The 13,168-nt window shown below is 51.0% G+C and overlaps 1 protein-coding gene across 1 annotated transcript; it reads left to right on the top strand.

The window, feature by feature from the left end:
* The first annotated feature begins 4,546 nt into the window (after window positions 1-4,546).
* Window positions 4,547-13,168, top strand: ZP3 (zona pellucida glycoprotein 3). Its single transcript, XM_057749729.1, has 8 exons — window positions 4,547-4,872; window positions 6,793-6,911; window positions 7,598-7,701; window positions 7,777-7,954; window positions 8,048-8,165; window positions 12,227-12,318; window positions 12,455-12,582; window positions 12,924-13,168. Exons 1-8 carry the CDS (start codon window positions 4,564-4,566, stop codon window positions 13,157-13,159), a joined length of 1,284 nt encoding a protein of 427 aa, XP_057605712.1. The 5' UTR covers window positions 4,547-4,563; the 3' UTR covers window positions 13,160-13,168.

Genomic DNA, 13,168 nt, shown 5'->3' with positions numbered 1-13,168 from the left:
ACTTTTCAAAACCTAAGTTTGTTGTGGATTATTTCATAGGCAGAGCCATGGCTGATTTGCAAATGTTTTGCTGCATAATCCACTGTCACTCGTCTATTCGACAGAATAGTTTCACATGTACGCTCAATGTTGTCATCAGCTGTGGACGTGGACGGGCGTCCAGCTCGTTCTTGATGGCTAACACTTGTGCGACCTTCCTTGAACTTCTCTGTCCATACATACACACATCTTTGCGACAAAACACTTTCTCCAAACTGTGCATAAAGTCTTCGATAAATAATGGCACCAGGTACACCCTCAGACCACAAAAAAACAAATCACTGCACGCTGCTCTTCTTTTGTGCAAATCACAAGTGGGGCATCCATTTTTGCTCACACCACAGTTACAAATGAACTGATGTAACACGTTCATACCTGCACAACAGTGACTGGGGAGACAGTAGCCTTGAACAGAAAGTGCTGATAAGGCAGTGTGGCCAACAGAAATTTTAATATAACCGGAGTGCGGATAATTTTTGACTCACCCTTGTATGTACATATTTACCCATACACATATGCACACACATGGGTGTTTACACACACACACATACACACACATATATTTACACATACATAACTTTTTCTAAACCCATCTCCTCACATCAGTAGGCACACGATGTCCTTTTATCCCACTAAGTAAATAATAATACTTATTCAACTAATAGTTAACTTTGACAGTGTGGCTAAAGTGCTATTGGCCAGATTTATCCACTGTAAAGTAACCACTTATTCCTTTATAATTAATAAAGGATCCTTAGGGATAAAATTCCAGACTATGCATTCAAACTTCCATCAACTAGTTTTGTTTCATTTTTATTGTCTTTATTGTGGTAAAATATACATAACCTAAAATTGACCATTTTAACCATTTTTAAGTATACAGTTCAGTAGCATTCAGTATAGTTGTGTAACCATCACCATCATACCTCTCCAGCATTTCCCCCCAGCTTTATCGACATGTAATTGATATAAAACATTGTATAATTTTCAGGTGTACAACATGTTGGTTTGATCTTATATTGCAAAATGACTATAGGGTTAGTTAACATCTTCGTTACACCATCAGCTAAGTTTTTTTCCATTATGGTTTATCATAGGATATATACATATTTTTTAATTTTAACAGGTGATACCGAATGTTTTAGAAGAATTAATTTTGGCCACGCCGTGTGGCTGGTGGAATTTTAGTTCCCTGACCAGGGACTCCTCGGCAGTGAAAGGGCAGAGTCCTAACCATTAGGCCACCAGGGAATTGCCTATCATAGGATATTGAATATAGTTCCCTGTGCTATATGGTAGGACCTGGTTGTTTACCCCCCTTTTTCCTTTCGGTCATACCATGTGGCTTTCGGGATCTTAGTCCTGACAAGCGGGTATTATAATAGTTTGCATCTGCTAATCCCAAACTCTCAATCCATCCTTCCCCCACCCACCATCAGCTGATTTTTAACATGCACTAATGCTTCTTGCTTGAATCTATTAGTACCGTGATGATTGCAAATGGGTATTTTCTGAATCTATCTTTCCTTCTATGATCATTAGTTGGCATTGTACTGTAGGGAAGTTTCCCTTTTATGGGAAAAGTTTTCCCATTTGTGTGTTTTTTGTATATGTTTAGCATCAGCATGGATGCTCAGGAATTCTTATTTATTCAAGGTGTGGTCCTTATTGTCCTCATTCATTCTGATGCACAGTTGTCCCCAGTTTGGCTGGTTCCCGCCCCCCCATTAATTTGGGTCCTGTGTTCTTTTGACACATCCTCATCATTTGTTGAGCAGTTTTTGACATGACAAGATGTTCCAGGTTCACCATGTACTTTTCTGGCCCTAGCCCTGGAATCAGCCATTTCTCCAAGGAGACCTGGGTCCTGTTTTTAAAGAGGAATAGTATTTAGAAACCACTATCTGGGCTTTAAAGAATTTTAAGTAAGGGAACTTCATTGGTGGTCCAGTGGGTAAGACTCCATGCTCCCAAGGCAGGGGGCCTGGGATTGATCCTTGGTCAGGGAACTAGATCCCACATGCATGCTGCAATGAGGATCCTGTGTGCTGCAACTAAAACCCAGTGCTGCCAAAATAAATAAATTTAAAAAAAAAAAGGAATTTTAAGTAAGGAAAATGTTCTGAACTGGTGGCCCTGCTTTGGTGCATTCTGACCACCAGGGGGCAGCACGTCTCAGAAAAATGTAAAAGACCCAGAATCCGGTCTGGGTTGGGTTTGTGGAGGCTGGACTGGCCGTGCTCCCTGGTGGAGGTGTCTCTGGTCCTCTTTCTGGAAAAGGGGAACATACATGCTCACCACCACCCTGTGTGCATACAGACTTTCCCCCATCCTCACCCAGACTCCCCCCACCAGTACCTGCCTCACTCCATCCTCACCATTTTCTTCCTATCTTTTTCCTGAAGCCCTCTAAGGGGGGTTAACTCTGAGGCAGAGAGGGATAGGGGATAATGGATGTGAGGCTTCACGGAGGCCCTGGTCGCTCATCCCCAGCCCACCCCACCCTACTCCCAGCACAATCCGGGAACACAGCTGTGGGTAACAAGTATGGAGGGGCCCCTTCCCCAGCAGGGGACACAGTCTCCCTGGCTCCCTGTCCCTCAGGGGCCTCAGGCCACAGCTGGCTCCCTCCCTCTGGGCCTGTTAGGCAGGAAACCCAGGTGGGAGAGTTTCTGTCCAGGCGAGCTTGGAGGCTGAACTCTCACCTGCTTCTCTCTGCTGGCTTCCTCCATCCCCACCCCCACTCACACTCCACCCCCCCCACCCCCACCCCCACCCCACCACCACCCATGTTGATCAGGTCAAAGGAAGTTGTGGGGGTAATCTCTCCCCTGCATTTATTTATTTTCCCACAAGTAAAGTATCAAAAAAAAAAAAAAAAAACAGAAAAACAAAAAACCACCAAAACCAAGGAAGTATATTTAAGCAACTTAGATGTATGGTTCAATGACTTTAGAGGCAAGCATTTGCAAGAGAGTACACATTTCTGCCCCTGGGAATCCAATGCCAGGAATTTTTTTGTATTGTTCCTCCCCTCCTGAAGGAGTCTCACCCAGGCCTGGCACAGAGTGGGCCTTGAATAAGGGCTGACCCTGTCTGTCAGTCCTTCTCCACCTCCTCTGCCAGGACTGGTGCAGTAGTCCCCAGACCCTTGTCTCTAGTCCTACCCTCCCCAGCCAGAGCTTGCCAGATCACGCATCTGCTCCGGCACCCTTCTGTGGCCTTCCCCACCCTGCCCTGCCCCCCCAGAGCAAAGTTCAGCATCTCAGCCAAGCACCTTCACCATCCTGCCCCACCCACCTCCGCAGCCCCCTAAAGTGCCGCTCTTCGCCCCCTGGGGACTTGAGGCTCCAGCAACTCTGAGTTCCTGGGTTTTTCCCCTGTTGACTTAAAAATATACGTATACACAACGTGAGAGCTGCGAGTTAAGTTTTATTTGGGGCAAAATGAGGACTGCAGCCTGGGAGACAGCATTTCAGGTAGCTCTGAGAAACTGCTCCGAGGACCAGGGCAGGAGCCAGGATATATAGGAGTTTTGTAACAAAGGACAGGTCGTCAGAAGTCAAAAGTTTATTGTTAAAGAAAACGTATCTGAAGTTAAGAAATTTAGCGCTTTTCTATGTACGGGAAGATGCAAGCTCTGGGCTCACTGAAATCATTCCTTCAATATGCACCTTAGCTATCTGGGGCCTGTATTTTCACATCCTGAGTTTCCTCAGGGCTCACGGAGGGAATTGGCTGCAGTCTGATGGCTGCTAGATGGCAGGTATCCTTTTCAGCCCTGAGTTTTCTCAGCTCATGTGCTCACATTGGAGGGCTGCAATCATTGATGACTGTGACATCCTTTGTTTATTGATATGGCAGAAAATATTCCATTTATAAATATTTCATTTATCACCCCCAAGCCCACCCAGTGCCCTGTCTACACCTCCTTTCACTCAGCTGCCTCTGCCTAACTGCCCTTCCCTCCTACTTCCTATAAAGTTGAGTAGCAGCCCACAAGTTTCCCTGGTCTCCTAATGATGCCTCTGGCTCTCTCTTTGGAAAGAGCTCCCGTCTCTGATAAAGTTCTCCTCATCCTTCGATCAAGGCCTTTCTCCTGGTCTCCCCAAGATATCCAGGATAGCTCTTAGCTCCCTCTTTAGGTGATGAGGGCAAGGCCAGCAAAGGGATGGACCCACAGGGGTGGGAGTAGGGAAGGGGTGAGAAGTTATGACCAACCAGGCTGCCAGCCCACGCTTCTCAAACCTTAATGTGAATACACTTCACTTGGGAAGATAGCAGACAACCAGATCCTGACTCAGCTGATCTGGGGAGGGGCTGAGTCCGTATTTCTAACAAGCTCAGGTGATGCTGATGCTGCAGGACCGGGAGCCACTCTGAGCAGCAAGGGCCGGGCCCCCTGGGTTGGCTGGGGAAGGGAGGCGGCTGGGAGCCCAGGTGTGACTAGCCATCATCCGGGGTATAAGATGGCGAGGTGGTGCCTGCCCAGAAGGTACCAGTGGGAGTGGCTTCGTGGGCACCATGAGGCCGAGCTATAGGCTCTTCCTCTGCTTTCTGCTCTGGGGAAGCACGGAGCTGTGCAACCCCCAGCCCGTCTGGTATGATGAGTCCCAGCGCCTCATGCCATCAGAGCCACCAGCCGTGATGGTGGAGTGCCGGGAGGCCCAGCTGGTGGTCACTGTCAGCAAAGACCTTTTCGGCACTGGGAAGCTCATCAGGCCTGCAGACCTCACCCTGGGTCCTGACAACTGTGAGCCTCTGGTCTCTATGGACACGGATACCGTGGTCAGGTTTGAGGTTGGGCTGCACACGTGTGGCAACAGTGTGCAGGTGAGGCTGGGGCCCCCTCGGCAGCCACGGCTTCGGTGGGATGACATGGGGGGCGCCTGGTGCTGGGAAGTGTGGGTGTGAGGTGGGACTGGGGTGGATCCCTTTCGTTTGTGGGGTAGGTTGGGTGGAGCAGCTGAGGCCTGATGCTGGGCCTTGGTGGCTTTGGGATGAGTGGGGGGAGTTCCTGGCTCTAGCTGCTGAAATTGGGGAGGTAGGATAGAATCCAGAGGTGTTGGTGTACTTCGGGCCAGGCTGGGCGCCCCCACTCTGATTCCTGAGGATTTGTAAACTCCTGGAGGGCACCTAGGAGAGATGCAGCTGATATGGGGGGGGGGGGTGATAGGATCCCCTGCAGGTAGCCCAGCACTTGCTTGAGACCCTAGAAACTTGTATGGAGGAGATGAACTTTGACACCCCAGAAAGACTAGAAGTCATCACAGGGGAAAAAAAACAACAGAAGTTTGGTTTAATGGCTTGGAAGCCTTGACCTGAAAGTGGTGGTGAGGGAGGGAGCAAAGGGCATCGCGGTCATGGTGGTGGAAGAGGCTTCAAATGGGTCCCATGGCGGGGGAGTCTCGAGTGGGGGGCCTGTGCGGGAAGAGAGCTGAGGAATTCAGGCTAGACCTCCTCCCGAGGAGAGAGAGGGGGCAGAACTTCAGGCCACAAGGAGGGGACTTTCAGCAAGGCAGGGCCAGACTGGGCCCAGCTGGTGCACAACTCCCTGCTGCCCCTTGGAGGGTGCGTCCTCCGCCTGCCCCTGGCCCTTGGACCCAGGTCTCAGCTTGGCGAGGGTAGGGACAAGCTCAACCCCTGCAGTCCTCCTTCGCAGCTCTGGTCTTAGTTTGGTCCCCAGCGCTGACCTTGAAACCTCCTGGGCCTTGTTTCCCTGGGGAGAGCGTGGGGCAGCCACAGCTGCAGGACTTAAGAGATTACCTACCTTAGTAACGTTCAAACTTCGGGCATTAGAATCACCCGGGGGGCAGTAAAAACTCCTGATTCCCATAACCCACCTGAAATCAGAATGGAAGTGGGGGCAGACATCAGCATCTTTAAGACCCTCAGCTGACTCCACCGTGGCGCACGGCCTGGTAACGTCTCTCCCCTCTGCCCAGGGCAACTTTGCCCAGTCTCGCCAGGTGAGAGTCACGTGGGACCACGCTGGGAACGCCACCTGTGCCAGCTCTCGGGGGCCCACGGTTTAGCGATACCCTGCTGTCCTGAAGTTCTTTCCTTTTGAACAGGAGCCCCACGTTTTTCACCTCGCACTAGGCCCCACGAATAGGCAGCCCCTCCACTTGGGGCCCTCGCTAGTAGGGAGCTGGGACTCTCCCCTGAAGTTTGAGCCGTGAGAGCAGGGCTGGGCAGCCGCTCCCCTGGGGGTGGGGGGAGGTGATGCAAATTGCCCCGAAGCACCTGCTTCTGCCCTTCCGGCCTCAGGCAACCCCTACACCAGCTTCCCCTTCTGTGAAATGGGCTTGAGAATAAGTCAGAGGAGGGAGGGCGAATTAGGTGGTATCTGCGGTGGCGGTGAGTTAAAAGTCCTGGAAGTTTCTAGCCTCTTCCTGGGGGCTTTCTGGGCCCCAGGCCGCCCCTGGAAAAGGAAGCAGGGTGTGTGTGTATGTTGGGATGGGGGCAGCAGCCGGAGAAGGGAGCACACACCTAGTGTCTCTGGTCATTGGGCACTGCTTAGTGAGGACACGGAGTGGATCCAAGACCCCCTGCGGTGGTGTCACCATTTGGGGATGAATAAGAGATGCGAAGGGGGTGCCTGTCCAGGCTCTCCCATAGGTCAGTGGCAGAGTGGGCTTTGAGCCCAGAGCCTGTGTTCTTTCCACCTCCAGTGGCCGGCCCTCCTGCCCCTTTCCAGGAATACCTGGGGCAGGTGAGGATGGTAGCCTTAACCCCTCCCCTTTCTCTCAGGTGACCGACGATGCCCTGGTGTACAGCACCTTCCTGCTCCACAACCCCCGCCCTGCGGGGAACCTGTCCATCCTCAGGACTAACCGAGCGGAGGTCCCCATCGAGTGCCGCTACCCCAGGTCGGTGTGGGACGGGCCTGTCGCTGCCCCTGGGGCAGGGGCCCCTCGGCAAGCATAGCACGTCCGCCTCCGGGCAGCATGGCTGTCAGGAGGGGGAGGTGCTTGGGCCGTGGTCGCTGCCCTCAGTCCTGGTGGGAGTGGGGGGCCTGCTGCCTCTGCTTTGAGCCTCCGATGTTGGTCTGGGCCACAGCGGCCTCTTGCTGGAAGATGCAGGGCTGCCTGGCCCCGGCTCCTCTCAGAGTTCAGAAATGGTCTCTCGATAGTGCAGCAGTGGGTGCCAGACTCTGACCTTAGCCAGCACAACCTGCTCTGTCCCTCTGGTTTCCCGCAGTAGCTGCATGAGGGTGGGCGAGGCCCCAGAACGAAGCACGTGCCTGTGAACTGGGGCATCAAGGTGTGAGGACAGGGTGGCTGATGCATAACTACAACATCTGGCCCTTTGCTGGGCGGAGTGCAAAGGCCTTGAACCCTGCCCTCCCAACTGGGAGGGGGGAGGGGAGATGGTGTTGATACCACGAGCAGACAAGGGATGAGGCCTGTGTGGAAGGGCTTCCCAGAATGAGATCCTGGGAGAGGGGGCCTTGGACAGGTGTGCAGAGCCGCACACACCCCAGAGGAGGGCAGCATGTCACTAGTAGAGGCTAGAGTCCGGGGCCAGCTGTGGGCAGCTGCTTTTCTCTTCCCAGGCAGGGCAACGTGAGCAGCCGGGCCATCCTGCCCACGTGGCTGCCCTTCAGGACCACGATGTTCTCGGAGGAGAAGCTGGTTTTCTCTCTGCGCCTGATGGAAGGTGAGAAAGGAGGGCTGGGAGGGGCAGCTGGCAGGGGGTGCTCTGGCAGGCCCTCACCGTGGACGCACCTTGCAGAGAACTGGAACTCTGAAAAGACGACACCCACCTTCCAGCTGGGAGACAGAGCCTACCTGCAGGCGCACGTCCACACCGGCAGCCACGTGCCCCTGCGACTGTTCGTGGACCACTGTGTGGCCACACTGACGCCGAACTGGAACACCTTCCCTTATCACAGCATCGTGGACTTCCACGGGTGAGGCTGGATTGCCTCTCTAGGGAACCCCCGTGTGACGTGGCCTGCGTCACCTTCTGCAGTCTTTAACTGTTACACTTGTTCTCTTCAAAGTTGTCTCGTAGATGGTCTCACCGATGCCTCATCTGCTTTCAAAGCACCAAGACCCAGACCAGAGACCCTCCAGTTCACAGTAGACGTTTTCCAATTCGCGAATGACTCCAGAAACACGGTAATGGCTTAATAGCCTGGAATAAGGCTGAACTTGCAGGGTCAGGCTGACCAGGCTTACTAGCTGGTGCGGTCACTTAATAGCTGTCCACTTAAGCAGTGATTTGATAGTTCTGCCCTATCCTAGTAACTTATCAAGTAGGTAAAGCCATGGGTTCTAGTGAGATCTTTGGGAAGGCACAGGCCTTAAGAGACTGGTAGAAAAATCCATGGAGGACAGAGTCAGGGATCCTGCAAACAGAACAAACTAGGAGAACAGGAACCCAGGAGACTTAGCTGGCAGCTCACAATGGGTGAGCAGCAACACTGCAGCATGTGGTGACCAAGTCACTGACCTTGTCCTCACCAAGGTCAGCAGGGCCAGAACCCAGGCGGGTAGAGTAAAGGAGTGAATAAGAGCAGGTGTCAACCTTCCTGGAGGCCTTCTAGAAGGGCAAGGGCAGCTGGTATGAACTTCTCAGGCGAGGTCGCCTCTGAAACTTGATCTTGGGCTAGACCAGTGACTTTCTGAAACCTGAGTATATCAGCATTACCTGGAGGGCTTGTTGAACTAGACCACTGGGCCCCACCCCCCAGAGTTTGGTTCAGTAGGTTTGGAGAAGAGCCTGGAATCTGCATCCCTAACAAGGCTCTAGGTGCTGCTGGCAGTGCTGCTCTGGGGTCCACCCTTTGAGAACCACTAAGGAAGCTCAGCTTGACACTAAGTGTGGCAGAGGGGGGAGGGAGCTAAAATGTGGACCGCTCGTGAGGGCTGGGGCAGGAAGCACAGGTAGGGCTGGCCTCTAGCCAGAAATTGCGTAGAATCTTACAAGTGAAAATCAAGTAGCTTTTTTAAACAAGTTTCCTGAGGTAGAAGCGGGAGGATGTGAAATTTGGAATAGCTAGTCAGGAAGGAATAGTGACTAAAGCAGGGATCTTCAGCTCTGTCTCTATACTAACCACCTGGAAAGATCATCAAAATACTGATACTTGTGAATCATCCCATAGAGTTTCACTTGGGTGGGGCCTGGCATCAGCTTTTCCAGATTATTAAAATCTTAAAGTGAAGCCAAAAGAATTTCGCAGCAAACAGCTATGTACCTACCTTCTAGGCGTTACCATGAGTATTTGCCAGACCTAGACACTAGTCTCTTTATTTTATTTTTTTTAAGAACTTTTATTGAGATACGGTTAACAGACAATACACAGCATATATTTAGAGTGTACAATTTGGTATCCCAATCTCCCAGTTCATCCCCCCCAACCCTCCCCGCTTTCCCCACTTGGTGTCCATATGTTTGTTCTCTACACCTGTGTCTCTATTTCTGCCTTGCATTTCCTCTTTCATAGTTGTTAGCATTTGCCTTATGTATTGAGGTGCTCCTGTATTGGGTGTATGTATATTTATAATTGTTATCTCCTCTTCTTGGATGGATCCCTTGATCTTTATGTAATGTCCTTTCTTGTCTCTTGTAACATTTTTTATTTTAAAGTCTATTTGATCTGATGTGACTATTGCTACTCCAGCTTTCTTTTGATTTTCATTTGCATGGAATATCTTTTTCCATCCCCTCACTTTCCGTCTGTATGTGTCCCTAGGTCTGAAGTGGGTCTCTTGTAGACAGCATATACATGGGTCTTGTTTTTGTATCCATTCAGCCAGTCTGTGTCTTTTGGTTGGTGCATCTTGTCCATTTACATTCAAGGTAATTATCGATATGTATGTTCCTATTACCGTTTTCTTAATTGTTTTATTTTTGTAGGTCCTTTTCTTCTCTTATGTTTCCCGCATTAGTTGTAGGGCTGGTTTGGTGGTGCTGAATTCTCTTAGCTGTTGCTTGTCTGTAAAGCTTTTGATTTCTCCATCGAATCTGAATGAGATCCTTGCTGGGTAGAGTATTCTTGGTTGTAGGTTCTTCCCTTTCATCACTTGAAATATATTGTGCCACTCCCTTCTGGCTTGTAGAGTTTCTGCTGAGAAATCAGCTGTTAACCTGTTGGGAGTTCCTTTGTATGTTACTGGTCGTTTTTCCCTTGTTGCTTTTAATAAATTTTCTGTCTTTAATTTTTGTCAATTTGACTACTATATGTCTTGGCATGTTTCTCCTTGGGCTTATCCTGCCTGGGACTCTCTGTGCTTCCTGGACTTGGGTAGCTATTTCTTTTCCCATGTTAGGGAATTTTTCAACTATAATCTCTTCCAATATGTTCTCGGGTCCTTTCTCTCTCTCTTCTCCTTCTGGGACCCCTATAATGTGAATGTTGGTGCGTTTAACATTGTCCCAGAGGTATCTTAGGCTGTCTTCAGTTCTTTTCATTTTTTTTTTCCTTATTTTCGGCATCAGTGATTTTCACCATTCTGTCTTCCAGGTCACTTATTTGCCCTTCTGCCTCAGTTAATCTGCTGTTGGTTCCTTCCAGTGTATTTTTTATTTCAGTTATTGTGTTGCATATCTGTTTGTTTGCTCTTTAATTCTTCTAGGTCTTTGGTAAACTTTTCGATCTTTGCATCCAGTCTTTTTTCAAAGTCCTGGATCATCTTCACCATCATTATTCTGAATTCTTTTTCTGGAAGGGTGCCTATCTCCTCTTCACTGAGTTTTTCTGGGTTTTTATCCTGAACCTTCATCTGGTACAAAGCCCTCTGCTTTTTCATTTTATGTCTTTCTGTGGCTGTGGTTTTCAGTTCCACAAAACAAAATACTGCTGATACTGCTTGATACTGCTGTCTGCCCTCTTGTGGGGGAAGGTCGTCACTAGTCTCTTTATATTTAGAAATGTATCAAAGGCCATTTAAGCGTCCCAGTGTGTCTAATAAGCAGCTGGGTTTACAAACTGCTGAACCAGAGGCTTGCATGGCTGACTGGCATTGAGGGGCGAGCAGTGTGAATTTGTAGACTTCACTGATGCTACCTCACCTCACCCAGTAGTTCTGTTCAGAGAACAGAAGTCGTTTGCCACAGACAATAGATAGAAGGAAGGGTGCAACTAAGTCTATTGGGAGATGTCCTAATGGCAGGTCCTGGGTTGGATGGAGCTGAGGGATAAAGGAGAATAGACTCAGGAAGGGTCCTGGTCCCCAGATTGGTGACCTTGTGGGTCCTAGGGTAAAAGATCCTGGTTGGGGTAGGGAATCAACCTCAGAGGTGGTCCAGTGAGGAGGAAGGAGGGGATGAGGCTTCACAGGTGGTGGCCATCAGCGTGGGTGACATGGGAGCCGGCACCTGTATCTCCAGGGATAGGGGGTGGGGTTGACTAAGATCAGAGGATGATCCTGATCTGTGGACGGCAGCCTGAGCTTGGGGGGGGGGGGGGGCTCTCCCTCAAATGCGGGTGGGTGGCTGCCTATGGCACAAGGGAGAAGAAAGACCCTTACTCAAAAGCTAACGAGGAACCACCCTGGGATCTGAGGCCCTAGCTAGCACCAGTATATTCCGGGAAGAAGCTGAGGGTCAAAGCAGTTCCCTTCCTGGAATAGGGACACTGAAGGACCTGGAAGCCCTCCCCTCGGGGGCAGAGTGGGTGTGGCAGATAGAAGGCAGGCAGCCAGAAGTGCAGCCTGGCTGTTTGTAGTTTCCGAAACGGTTTCCCTGCTGGTGCGCTCAGCCACTAGGTGGTGGCCAAGGTTTGTGGGTCTGCAGAAGGCTTCAGGAAACGTGGTGAAACCTCAGTGCCTTTATGGCGGGGGAGGGGGGGAGGTGTTGAAGCCCTAGCGTATGAAGGGGGACTTCTGGCTGTGGATGCCTTTGCCAAGAGGACCTGACTGACCTGAGCTCTGGCTGGGTGGGTAGGATTTTGGCCCCTTTGGGCTTGACTCCCTGTCCCTGAGGTTCTGACTTAACAGCCCCTGGGGGTTGGAAACGTGTGGGAAAGACCAGAGGAATAAAGATGATGGTTCCGATTTAGAATCCAATTTGTGGCTTGCCTTGAAGTTTGAGGCAAGTTAACCTCTGAGCCTGCATTGTCCCATCTCTGAAGTGGGGGGTTCCCTCCCCCTCAAGGGTTAAAGCTTATAGAAGAACCGGCTTACTAGTCACTGCACTGCCTGGAACTCTGCCTTGTAATAGCTGCTCTTATTTCCAGATATATATCACCTGCCATCTGAAGGTCACTTCGGTTGACCAAGTCCCGGACCAACTAAACAAAGCCTGTTCCTTCAGCAAATCCTCCAACAGGTGAGGAGATCAGCTCGGACATGACTGGAGTAGAAAACCAGCCATGCTCGTGTCGACTTCCTCAATGTGCCTACTATCAGTAAACTGCTTCCTGCGGGCAGCACAGCTGTCTGACCCTCATGTCTTTCCCTCTCAGGTGGTCCCCAGTAGAAGGCCCTGCTGATGTCTGTCGATGCTGTAACAAGGGGAGCTGTGGCAATCCAGGCCATAAGAGGAGGCAGTCCCGCCTGGAGAGGCAGCCTGCTCCCCGCAGTCGCAGGCACGGTGGGTCTCGGGAGGTCCCCAGGGCTATTGCCCTCCCCTCGGTCTAGGGTATTGGATGTCACCCTAGGGTGACACTCCTCTCCCTTGTTCCCCATTTAAGCCTGCTTATCCCTAGGGGGATGCTATCTTGGGGCTAAGTGGGGGAGACCCAAGCCCTCACCCCAGTGGCGGCCAGGGCCATTCTGTAGTCATCCTGGAGTCGTGACACATACTTGGGGCTGTGGGAAAATAATGCAGCTGTTAGACCTAAACCTACTGGTTCAGCCCAATGAGCAGAACAAAACCCCTACCCTGCTTCCTGGTTGGGGACTAGGGTGACCCGTGGATGTCTTGTCTTTCAGTGACAGGAGATCTTTCAGTGACAGAAGAGGCAGATGTCACAGTGGGGCCACTGATCTTCCTGGGGAAGACTAGAGACCATGGTGTGGAAGGGTCTGCCGCCTCTCCCCGCTCGGTGATGCTGGGCTTAGGCCTGGCCACCGTGGTGTCCCTGACTCTGGCCACCACCATCCTGGGTCTTGCCGGGAGGTATCGGGCTGCTTCTCACCCTGTGTGCCCAGTGTCTGCTTCCCAATAAAAGAAAGTG

Source organism: Hippopotamus amphibius, chromosome 9, assembly GCF_030028045.1.
Source record: "Hippopotamus amphibius kiboko isolate mHipAmp2 chromosome 9, mHipAmp2.hap2, whole genome shotgun sequence".
Classification (NCBI taxonomy): Eukaryota; Metazoa; Chordata; class Mammalia; order Artiodactyla; family Hippopotamidae; genus Hippopotamus; species Hippopotamus amphibius.
This window is presented reverse-complemented; position numbering and strand designations above follow the sequence as displayed.